Genomic DNA, 13,068 nt, shown 5'->3' with positions numbered 1-13,068 from the left:
GGTGGGCATTGATGCATCCTTGCATTCAGAAGTAGCTCCCACCATGGCCTCAGCAAGGATCAGCACTGAGGCAGGGAAAAAGTAGGCCTGATGTAGCTTTTCAAATTGATGCTGCTTGTGGAGAGGAACAAACAGCTCGTCTCCAACTGAGGGGCTGACTCCTCATTTATTCATGGCCAGCCCCCTGCCTGGATGGAAATAAAAATGTTTCAAAGATGACTGTGTGGGGGAGCTGGAGGACAGCTTGGAGGCACACTGAGGTTAGCACATTAATTTTTTATCTCTGGAGACTGGGTATCCAATTATGCTTAGAGTACACAAACAACTTTGGCTGGTCTCTCCAGTAGAGATTTATCCACATAATAAAATCTGTGATGGAACTGGGCACAACAGGCTGATGCCATGAAATAATGTACACAGGTGGTTTTGCAGGGCAGATGCTTAAGCTAGCAGAGGGGCAGGAGGGCACAGGGATGCATTCTCCTTAACTACATGTATTCCACAATGGATCAACCTGCACTCAGCACAATGTACTTCATTTAGGATTGTCATTGGCCAAAGTGCTTGTGGGCATAAGATCCTGTTCAGTTGCTGCTTCTGCACAGCCGCCGGCAATCAACGTTTCACACGGCAAAATGCCACTGAGAACTCTTCTCCTTTAAAGGAGAGGAAGTTTTTCTCCATGTAGACACACTATCCTATTCTCCCCAGAATTAAGAAAGAGCATTTATACTAGTACACTCATTCACAGAGACATTTCAATAGATAGAAGTCTAATCTAATTCCTATATCAGAAGTGCCTCAAAATTTGTGAGCACCAGCTGCCCCCAGAGCTGGCCTGTACCCACGGAGAGAGATGGAATAAAACAGCAGGTGTTCTGTGGCAGGCTTGGATGCACCCTGGGCTCACAAATCTCACGGTCTCGGTGCCAAAATGCAGAGGAAAAGCCAGCAGAGGAAAAGTCTGAAAATGTTGTGTGATCATTTGTTTTTTTCAGTGGAGTTGAGAGAAATGGGAAGTTGACTTTTTAAAGGGTTTTCTATAATTTCTTTTTCACAGCTCAATACTCAGGTAACAAAATCAGAGAGTAGGTCAGAAATAAATGTTTGTATAGGCAGAGGCAAGACTAGACACCGAGGAAGGACTATTTATTTGTGTCAAAGGGCTAGATAAAGCATAAAAAGCAAGCCACTAAAGCTCAAACAAAACAGGCTAGGGTGTTGACTGTTGAACTGTCTTTCATGTTGCAACAGGTAATCTATATGTGAGAAAGAACAGAAGGAGAGAGAGATGTAAAGAGATGTAAACAGACAAACCTTCTACACAGTCAAGGACAGTGAGATGTGCCAAGGAGGTGAGACATGGGACTTGGGCCAGTCCCAGTTCTTTGATGCACACCTATTAAATGGGTCTCAGTTTAAGGCAGGTTCCTCCTATCTACATCTCTTTTCCAATCTCTGGATAATTTTCTGACCTACTCAAATTGGTCTGTGCATGAAATAGAGGGGACTGAATATGCAGAAAGACAAGAGGCTCTCAGGTCTTGATCTGGCAGCAGTTAGGGCATCAATAGTTGAATCCTGCAGAAGCCCTGCTCCCTCCTGCATCACCAGAGCTGCTGTTACTGCAGGTTCTGCAAGGAGTGGGAGCTGTAGAGGAGATGTGGGTACAGAGGAAGGAAGTTCCTGTTGCAGCCGCCTGCCTGAACTTTACTGACCTAGTGCTCACCTCCCACGGCACAACGAATTCCAAATGGCCGGTTTGATTTGCCTTGCCTTTTCGAAATCAGGCTGCTCGTATCTCTGACACACTGCTCAGCAAATAACCAGATCCTACTCTACACCATATCTCTGCTCCTCCTGCTCAGTGGGTTGCGGATTAGCTGTTTGGATTAACATCCCCCTGCCTTCTCTCCCTCCCACCTACCCCACCCCCCAAGCCCATGCAGAGAGGACTCTTGAAGCTCGAGACCTACGATGCCGCAGACCTGTCAAATCTAATTCATAACACATGCCAAGCAGTTCTTAGGGGAGAGGAAGGATCTGATGCTCTGGCTTCCCACCATCCCCCTGTACAAAGGGACCATTTAATGACTGCACATTAGCAATGTGGACGATTAGCATTCACATGGAAGATAAATGGCAGCATAAATTAAATATTGCCAAGTGGAAGAGCAAAGATGCAAGATCAGAGCTCAAGGCTCTAAACAAACAAACAGGCAAAAAAGCAACAAACAGCCACTGTGACAGCTCAGCCATTTGGGACAGTTACCTTCCAGTATCTGGGACTTTCCCAAAGGCTGACCTGCACATTTGCACGGCTGTTGCCCATAGCTCACTGGCTCCTGGCTGGTTATTCTTTCCACTTAGGAATCTGGGCATCAGAGAGGTTTATCCCAATGGTTCAGAATTTCTGCCTGCTTGTGGATCTGTGCATCAGCAGCTTCCCTTTGCCACATGCTCTGGGGGAACACAAGCCCAAGCAGCTCTCATGCTACTCTTTCCCACAGTGTAGAATGCACCTTTTTTATCATGGGCCAAGGTCAGCTGGTCCTAACCTTGCCATAGCTCTTCTAGCTCTTCTTGTTAACTTCCATCATTTCCTAAGCACAAGACACAAGGACTGAGACCCCTTGGTACCTATGTCAAGCTGAATTCAGGGTATGGGACACTACCTTTCTTTTTTTGGGCATCCATTGCAAGACAATTATGAATATTAATTCAATACAGATTTGTGATATTCCTCTCAGGTATGTAACTATTACTGACTACTGCAGGCACAGGAAAAAAGCAACCAACCAACCAAAAAAACCCCAAAATTATGTAAATGCTAAGTAAACAAAAGCTACTGGGTGAACACTGACATTCCCCTGCCTGCCCAAGCAGTCACTCTGAGTGCATTGACAGCTCAAGTTTGTCAACAGCTGGAGGAGTCAAAATTACTTTTACTGAAAATCTACAAAACATGTGAATAACTAAAAGGTAGGGCATAAAAGTGACAGAAACATAGAGCTTGCCAAATGGGATCACGCTAAACAGTCCTTCAAGCTCAGACAGTGGCTAGTAGCAGATGCTTTGGAGGAAGGAAACCCCCTCCCACACTTCCCTGGGGACAATTATCAATTATACTGCTTAGAAAGAAAATGTTTTCTTCTTCCATATTTCTTGCAGTTCTTAAGGTATTAGAAAGTGTTTTCCTGCATATTTTTCCCTATAAGCATTTTATTGCTTTATTACTTTGAACTAAAATAACATGGATCATATGCTGATCCAAAAAAACTTTTTGAAAGTGAACAAAGCTATCTACACAAATCCCAAGGTCACAGCAAACATCACATAGTATGTAAAACTGAGAAACAGGGGATTAGAGACTTGCAAAAATCAGTAATAGAACACAGTATCCTTGACTTCCTGTTCTGTGCCTAAGGAGCACAGAAGGGACAGTCAAAGAGAGTGATGGACCTTATGCTCACACTGAGCATGTATGATTCATCACAGAAAAATTCGGACCACTTAGATCTCTTTCAGCGCTGTACCAGTCTGGGAAATTGAGGCACGTTCTCCTGTCACGTTCCTGCTCTCCTCCTTGCACATCAGTACTGATGTGTTTTCATAGCTTTTGTCAAACTATATCTAAGAAACAGCTTTTGGCAAAGTTGAGGGTAAGCTGTTTATGCAGCAGATGAAGGTATAAGGGAGAAAGGTGGTTATTTTCATACGGAAAAACTGAGACATTGACAAATATCTCTTGTTTAAAGGCAAAACAAAGGCAGCCCCCTGAAACGACTGGATGTGTATTTCTTCAGCATCCTTACTAAGAGCCACTGGGAGGCTGCTTGATGATGGGCAGGTTGGGCATCTCTTCTTTTCCCCCCTCTCCTTGCCACCTCCTCCCCACAGGAGCAGTAATGGAAAAGTGACTTGCTGCAGAGATAATGCTGGGTTTGAAATGAATTCCTGACTAGCTGAGCCAGCACCCGTGTGAGCTGTGGCTGATTAGCTCCAAGCATCCACGTCCCAATCACTCACAACTGAGCTAGGCAATAACCAGCCTCCCCAAGGCAAAGACAGGGTGGAGGTAACACCCCTGAAAAGGATCTCAAAGGCAAAGGGAAGATCCTACTCACGTTTGTGGTTTTCATTTCGGTGCACAGGGGAAGAGCGGGTCTCCTGCTCACGGGCTTCATCACCCTCTTCACTGGCGAGGTGGGTGTGAGCATAGTGATAGCTCAGCCCAGGCCTGTTCTTGTAACGCTTGCCACAGACTGGATGGAAAGAAGATATGAGGGAGGGGAAGAGAGAATGGAAACATCAGTGTGATCTACAACCACAGCAGCATCCTCTCGAATAATGCTCCCTTTCCCCTGAGAACAGCACCATGCACTCCATGCACCTGCCCAAAACCCTTCCAGCCGGCACTGGTGAAAGGTGACAGAGGCAGCCTTGCAGCTGCACGTCTCCAAACAAGCTTTCTTCCCACCATGCTGCCAGCAGTCCTTCTCACAGGCCTAGGCAAATGCATTCAGTCCCTGCAGATCACAGAGCCCTAATCCTTTCTGCTAAGATTACTAACAAGACTGCACATAAAATTAAATGAAATGCCAGTTCCAGTGGTGGTGCTGCACAATGCACAGCAATGGGAACAAGACTTGAGAAGAAACAACATTATTTTCTTCATTACTGATCTCTGAAAAAAGGAAACAGATGAGATTTTTTAAAAGGCTTTCTCTAAAAGGTTAATAAATAGCTTTATTCACAGATTCTCAGTTAAGACAAGGAGATGGAAATCATCCACAGTTTCTTGCTAAAAAAACATGCGGTAGTGATACTTATTTGCCCAGGTAAACTCCATATTCAGCATCCCAATGAACAATGCAATATGTGACAGAGAATCCTGCTCCTGAACTTTCATTTATTTTAGGATTAAGTCAACAGATATTAAGGACAGAATTAAACAGCTTGGGGTGATGAAAGGTCTACACTTTTACAGGGAGCTTAGCAAGGGCAGGCAACATCATAAGTTTCATTACATATGAATTGATTTTCTATGAAGTTTTTTATTCATGTTATCGTCTCAAAAATTTATCACTTTTCATCTTCAAAGCGTTTTCTGAATGTTCATTTTCTTTTATACAACTATCTCATCTACCAAATACAAATATTGCCATTTTAAAAGACTAGAAAACAAAGAGCAAAAGTTTAGTGCCCTTCTTGCAAGTTTTTCCTCACAGAGACATTTTCAGCCACCTTAATTAACCTCAAGGATTTCAAACAGGAATAGATGTCCTGTCCAGCAGCCTGTCCTGCATTGTGACCATCCACTCCTAAAAGCTTAAGTCGGCCCCAATATGTATCCTGCAACATATACAGATACTTACTTTCCATTCTCCAGACACCTGAGTCTGGGAATGTCAAAGACTCCACAAATAAAAAATTAAAAAAAAAAAAAAAAAAAAAAAACAACAAAACCACACAACAACCACCCTCATCCCACTTATTCATTTACATATAAGTAAAATATAAAATTTTATTTCTTTCTCTTACTACTCAGAAAACACCAACTGACGTTACGCCGTTTGGAACAGATTATAAAAAAATGTAAATAGAAGCTTATTACAATAATATATTTCATTCTTAATCTCTTCTAACTGATTTACAAACTCCCTCAAGGAAAATGCTTTTCTTTATTAGAAATATATAAAACAAGCTCATGATACATATGAGTGGTCTGGAATATTAGATACTTTTTCCCAGTTTTCCTCCTTGTGCAAGGTGATGATCACAGAATCATCATAACAAGACAGAAGTTTCTTTGAAGTGCAATATGTCTTGTCCTCAGTCACAGATTTTTTAAGTCTCTGAATGGCCTTGATTTAGAGACCTCCTGCAGGAGGAAAGAGGGAATATTGAGAGGAATAAGATACTCATATAGATATGCACATCCATTCTTTGAAGCATCTGCCTTCATTTTTCATATGTAAACCTAACACAATTGCCACACATTTTGAAGAACTAGACTGTTGTTAGATGCACGCTCTCCACAAAACATCAGTTCAGACTCCCTCTTCTAGTAACATCCTTGTACTCTTCCAGTGCATTCTGGAGAGGGAAACTACTTCTCCTTCTCTGTGGTCCTGCAGGGCAAAGGACAAGCAGTGGAACAGATGCTGAACAAGAGTCAAAACAACAAGATATCAGCAGTTCTGTATGACTTTCCCCATATTTTGAATAGTGGAAAAGCATAACATCATCAACCCAGAAAGAGCTCACTGCTTAAATTCTTTTAGAATGGCAACCTCCTCTAATTACATAAATGTTGCAGCTTTACTTAGAATGGAGAAAGAGATTTACATTTCTAGCAGATTGACCATCTGCTAGATGAGCTGGATCAGCTCATCAAGTATCCTACTCTATCCCACTTACTTTTATGTGTTTGAAGAAGAATGTTAAAAAAATAATTATATTGCTATGAATTACCAACACTGCTCAAAGACTTCTGTCAAATTATTTCCAGGACATTATCAGGTGATCAATGCACAAAAGGAGACGTGCATTCCCTGCAGCAAGTCCCAGAATGGTGGTGTTTACTTCATTCCTTACAGGATCCTGCAGGGATTTTAGCTATGGTGTTAAGGATGACATAGGAAATCAGACGGGTCGGCAGACTCATCCTTCTTCAGCAAAAAAGTATCAGCTCATCAGGAAAAAGCAAGTATCAATATAAGCTGAGTCAGTAGTAATTCTGCAGCTGAGTCCTTTTCCATTGTGAGGACTTATAGGTGGCCTTCAAGGGTGACAGCAGTCTCAGACAAGCCTTGTGAGAAACTGATTTGGAGGACTTCATAACCAGAACTGAGGCAAGTTTGGTTTACATGATCCTAGCAGATCCTTTGTAGGACCAAAAATTTGCAGTTCCAGCAGCCTTTGTTCTTGGTATCTAGATTTTTCCATTTTTCAAATTCACTTTGTGTCATAAAAGAGTCCCAAGAAATGCCATGAATTGAAACTGCAGAGATTTCATGTTCCTCAAACAAATCAGACTTCTGCAGGGGGAAAAGGGTCATGATATTAGTCAGGCAAAAGAACCATTTGCTTCAGTGAGACTTTACTAGAATGGAAGCTAAATCAAAACTTCATGGATTCTCCAACAGATTGAATCTTCCTAAATTCACCCAAATCTCTTATTTTCCAGGTAAGAGCACATTTTATTAATCTACTGTATCACTGTGCTAAGAAGTAGTTTCTAAAAAAGGGTGATCATTAATAAACACTTAGCTCTTATATAATTCTTCCCACTGCAGACTGGCTTTTCAAACATTAATTAATCTTCCTCCACATTCCTGAGTGGGAAATACTATTCTCATTTCAGTTCTGAAAAAAGAGAACCGCAGAGGGGCTGAGTTGCCCACACAGTGATCTTTTTTCATTACCAGGATTGGAATCCATGCATTCCAGCATCCATACCTGTGCTTACACCACATCTTTCTCATTCTTAGAGCTGACAAAAGCATAATGAGAACTGGTTCTCCCAGTCTGAGATGCGTGCTGTTGATTAGTTTTTAACACTATGCAGCTCACACATAGCAAGTGAGAGTGTGCCTTTCATAAACTTTGTCCAGTGGCCTTCCTTTCAGCAGCTTTGGATTTTTTATCTTCAATTTCCCTTGCTGGATAGGCTCATCATCCTTGCATGTGGTAGATTTCATCCTGAATCTCAACACTGGGAAGTTGACTTGATCTTTAATTAGGTGGCCAAGCTCAGTAAAAACAGTGGGAGTTTGTAGAGCATAACCCACTCCAATTCCTCCTGCATTCAAAGGATATATTTTTGCTATGAGCTGATGTGAATGCTGCCTTAGGAACAAGCTGGGTAAGTAAGCAGTAATTCAGCAGTGCAGACCAAATGTCACAAATGGGGAAGAGGGAGAGATTTTTTTATGAGGCCACCAAACATTCTCCTATGATAAACTGTACTTTCCTTCAAATTTGAAGACTGATATTAAGATGTTACACAACTACATTATGGGGGGGAAAACAGTATAATTGCAAGCATTGAATGTTACACAAAAGAGAGCTCTCTTCTATGTTCTGGACTGTAGCACCCTGCAGTTCTTTGCAATTAAACAAATTCTCACTCTGTTTGTATTTCTCAATGATTAAAATTAATATAAAATACTTCCCCTGTTAAAAAGGGGATTTGAAACCTATGACTTAAAAGATTTCCTCATCAAATATCTAATGGCTGCGTTGCTGTCATTTTGAAATAGTTACACATTTGGTCCTTGGCAGCCTGTGAGCTGTGTTCCAGCCAGCTCTCCACATACATTTTGCACAATCTGTCACCAGTATGAGACAGAAGGAAACAATCCATGTTTTCAGGGGAAACAGGAAACTGGAGGAGTACATGCTGGGGGTTTTCTTTTTTTTTTTTTTTTTTTTTTGGGTCACTGAATTTTGTCCCCCTCATTGTCTTTCTTTGCTTTTCTCTGTTGCCTCCTGTTCCTTTTTCTCAGCTGTGCTATGTCAAATACTAAATGGTGAGTTAACTTCTGGCAGGCAGTCATTCTTCAAAGTTATCTTCCTATCCTAGCATCCACTCCACTAAAAAATAAAAAATAAAAAAAAAAAAAAAAAAAAAAAAAAAACCATGTCCTTGTTTTGCACTGGTTTAGTAATATCTTCTCTCCTGTTACAGTTGTGTACAAACTCTTGCACGTCTAGAGATCTCAAACATTAACAATGCATTTTGACCTCCACTGACAGAAAGACTTCACATTCGTCCCTCTTTGATCAGTACTATACACACTATAGTATAGTCACATGATACACCTCTGGTATGAGAGCAGCTATTTAGTAACCCATTCCATAGGGAATTTTCTGCAGGTAAAATAGGGAGGTAAATAGTCCTTGTTTCAGTGCCCCCAGCGGACAAGTCCCAGAATCTACCTGCTGTATTAAGATCACAGTAACTCTGAACCCCAGTTCACACCCCAAAACATGTGCAGCTCAACAATACAGCTGTGCACATTTCAATAAATGGGCTGCTAGCCAGAGCAAAGGAGAAAAAAAATATCCTACATGAGCAGAAAATGTTCAACTGCCAGAGTAAATTCTGTCCCCTTTTACCACGTGCTCTATTCAACATCTATTTTATTCAGTATTTAATTTTTTTTAATGACCTTACCTATGTAACCTTGTCTTTTCTACCAATAATGTATTCAATGGATGCCAAGAATAGCAGGTATGGTGGGAGAGTTGTTTGTTGAGTTCATCTGAACAAGCATCTTATTCTAGATCTTACTGCTTATCTATTTAGGGATTCACCAGAAAGGATAATGTCAGGAGATGATTACTGAATAACCTGTTAGGTGAGCCATCTCTGTGCCTCCCATGGATACATAACAGAGCAAGTTGCTTAAATCCAGTTTCTAAAAGTAATTGTAAGTACAAGTAAATCTATCAACCACTCATCTTCAAAAATGCTTCTATCCTCAGAACAGCACGTTTAACTTTGTTCTGGCCACTACTACTATAAAAAGGCCCTTTGGAGTTTTTCCACATGAAAAAAACAAGCTTAGTAGAAGAGCTGAAGAAAACACAGCTGAAAGAAGTCCCAGTAACTGTTTACAGACACAGAAGACCTTATTATCCCTTGAGAACAGTACAAGGACTGCTAGTCTTGGACTTCAGCAGAGAGAATGTAGGTAAATAACTAGAGAAACCTTAAAATTAAGTTTTTGAGGAAATAATCAGCTTCTACAAAATACTACAAGATCAGTGACTCTGGGTACATACAATGTTGTGTTAGTCACTGATCCATCAGAAATCCTAGGAAGGTTTCAATCAATGCTCATTTTGCACAAGGAATGGATCTGAATGTACAGTTCAGTCTCAGAAGGACTACAAAAAAAGGATATGATATAAATATAAGTTGCTATGCTAAAATAGGAGTTTATATGGGAATAAAACTAAAAGGAGACAAGGACATATTGGTAAAAGGAAAATAAAGAAATAATTTCTTTTAGACGTGGGCAAAGGAAATCTTCCATAGACAGAGGAATGGAAAACAAAGGTGGAAGTATGTACATAGTCCCATGTCTCCATGGGAACTTGAGAAGAATGAAAGTATAAAAGTGAGGAGGGGCAGGCAGAAAGTTAATTACTTGAAGAGATTCAGCACAGACTAACTTCTCTGGCTAAAGGAAGTAGACATTTGGAATCATGGAACTCAAGTGCTACAACCGATTGCAACTTTCAAACCAGAATACAAATTTCTAGATACAAATTCAGAGAAGGTTTTTCTTTTGAAAAAGTAGTAAGTAATATATAATAAACACTAATAAAATTGTAGAAGGATTTTTAAGAAGACTGCTCAGTAGGAATAATGATTACTCAGCTGAATATTTGACAGTGAAAAAACATCAATTCTTATTAAACATGTAGGCATTCATTCATTCATTCATTCATTCATTCATTCATTCATTCACTCTGTCCCTCCTTTAAAAATAACATGCCCCATTGATCAGGAATAGTGGTGGTGGTTCACCTTCCACTTGCTTGATGTCAGAGGCTTTGCTTTGCTTTTCAAGCTCTACTTTCCACTCTTCTTTGAGGCACCTGCTGCCTCTCCTAGCCAGGTGCTCAAGCTACCTTTGGGACTGTTCTCATACAGCTGCTAAGCCATTTGGCTTTGTTACCATTTGCAGTTTATACCCATCTCCCACCAGGCTTGCCTGCCACTGTTGTTACTGAAGCTATCCCAAGGGAGCTCAAGGCACAGCACTATCCAATGCAACTGGCTGAAAATCTGACCACCAAGTTTTCTACTTGGTGATGTGATGAAACAATGCATTTCATGATTATCCTAGCAATTTTATTGATGCTTTGATCAAATATTTTATTCTGAACTTCTACTACAGTATATGCTCAATAAAGCTGAAGTATTTCAAAATGTTTCATTCCACAAAACAGGCATACAACCACGTCTTCTTAAAAACACAGGAGGACAAAATATTTTGAGCTTTGAAAACTTTTATCACATAGAAATTGCATGTTTCCAGTCAGCTTTAATACTGGGACCAAGTTTAATACTGATGTGGGTCTGAATGCCTCTTACAGAAAAAGGCAGGCCTTTTCAGAGATAACATTGCTATTTTCCAGCACAAGGGGCAGTGCCACTGGGCATCGCTCTTGCATCATCTTACTGACACACAGCCTAGTTGTTTTCTAAAACCCTTTTAGAACTGATGAGATCTGTTGATATATTCTTGTTTACCATAAATATGAATGTGTAAATATGATAAAAGAGCAAAGTAGTTGTGGACCACAAATCATTTTTTGTGCCCATGCAGTTTATAAGAAAATTAATTTGGTTTAGCTGTGTTTATGCTTTCTTCTCTCTGGTCATTTTCAAAACTCGAATATCAGAATACTTGCAGAAAAAGCAACCTGGAGGCAAATTAAATAAACTACAGAAAAAGCAAACTGTTGTCCCATTAAGGTAATTATTTATACCAATAATGTGATTGAGGGAATAATGCTTTCCCAAACAGGAAATAAATACACTGTTTCACCTGCATGTTTCCATGTAAAACAAACTTATCTGCCCACAACATCTGTACAAGGAGTACTGCAAACCAATTTCTAACCTACCACAATTAGATTGAGTTTTATCTATAAAAATATTCATCAATTAATTTCAAAGAAAAAAATAATCCAAGAAATCCACCCAAGCAGGATAATAGGCCAATTACTCATAATTAATGGTATGTCATGTTTGTATAGAAATTTAACAAGGGCAGGATATTCATCAGGATGATGACATTACAACTGGGACAGTTCTTCCCTTCTGCTCTAAACTCAGATAAAAGAGTTCTGCTGTCATATAACCCTTTTATCAGCTATCTGCAATGGAAGAGGAGAAGTCACTGTGCAAAGTCTGGAGTCCAAAATTCCTTATGACTCACCTGTAAGTTTCCTAAAAGTGAAAGGTGTCAGCCAAATGAAAGAGGAAACTTTACATTTTCAACACTAAAGATTAACTTTATGCTCCAAAATGTAAGCCAAGGCAAATTCTGTCAATACAACAGTGCATGAGAGTCTTGACTTTGGTCCAGGTTTCTGCTGCCTGCTTTGATATCTTCAATGTTTAATCTACTCTGTGCAAATCACTGCTGTGCATGTTGGGAGTTCTCGGTAAAATCCAAAAGCAGTGCAAGATCAGACAATAAAGAGTCATCTTGTTCAAAATTACTACCACTGACAAGCATCCTTGGATTTAGAAGGATGTTCCATAAAAGAGATAAAGAAAGACATGCATATACCACCAGCAAAGGAAACCTGTGGATTTCAGCAAGATACACCTTGGGCTCTCACAGAAGTCTTAGAAGACACATTTTAGTTCTTCCAGTCACTAGGACTGCTATTTAACCACAGCATAGGTCTTCTGACTCTTCATAACTTTAAGGGCTTTTCCTCCTTGGCACGTTTTTATCATCTGTCATGTCCCCCTCATATGCAAGTCTTTTGGTTTCTGAGCACATACAGTCACCTGGTCTCACCATACAAGAATATGATTTCATTACATGGAATATAGTTCTTATTCACCATGCAAACTCCTTATTTCCTCACATTTTTAAAAATCAGCAGAAAATGCCTCCAAAGATTGACACAGCAAGAATTATTATTTTTAAGGTCGGTAATGTTTCAAGATAGGCAAAAAAAGGAGGTTCTAGTTGTCCTCAAAACTGGTTTGGATCAGAAGTGAAGATCTGCTATTCTCCTACTTCTATTAACTTTTTTAAGGTTATTGTCTTACAGGTTAGAAGGCACCTGGTAGCACAAATTACAGTTGGATGTACATTCTAGAATAAGACTTAAGATGGGATATCTCAAAAATATGTGGGTAAGATAAGTGCCCTTCACAGAAATGAAGCAAAAAAGAATATCAAACGAAGAAGGAAGGCATCAAGGACTAGACTGTAAAAAAAAAAAACCCGAACCATTGTGTAACAAATATTAGACTCCTCACTCATACTGGGGCTCTGGTACTCTCCTTCACTGTTGATG

At 40.1% G+C, this 13,068-nt stretch overlaps 1 protein-coding gene across 6 annotated transcripts in view; it reads right to left on the bottom strand.

The window, feature by feature from the left end:
* Positions 1 to 13,068, bottom strand: part of DPF3 (double PHD fingers 3) — a 154,592-nt gene that overhangs the window by 35,739 nt on the left and 105,785 nt on the right. For all 6 annotated transcript variants that reach the window (XR_009486936.1, XR_009486937.1, XM_059849625.1 and 3 more), the window contains one exon: positions 4,128 to 4,265. Coding sequence is in view for 4 of the 6 variants with exons in the window: in XM_059849625.1 (XP_059705608.1) it covers positions 4,128 to 4,265 (138 nt within the window). In the remaining 2 variants the exon portion in view is untranslated. The remainder of the gene's footprint in view (positions 1 to 4,127; positions 4,266 to 13,068) is intronic.

The sequence above is a fragment of the Haemorhous mexicanus genome, chromosome 6, assembly GCF_027477595.1.
Source record: "Haemorhous mexicanus isolate bHaeMex1 chromosome 6, bHaeMex1.pri, whole genome shotgun sequence".
Lineage (NCBI taxonomy): Eukaryota > Metazoa > Chordata > Aves > Passeriformes > Fringillidae > Haemorhous > Haemorhous mexicanus.
This window is presented reverse-complemented; position numbering and strand designations above follow the sequence as displayed.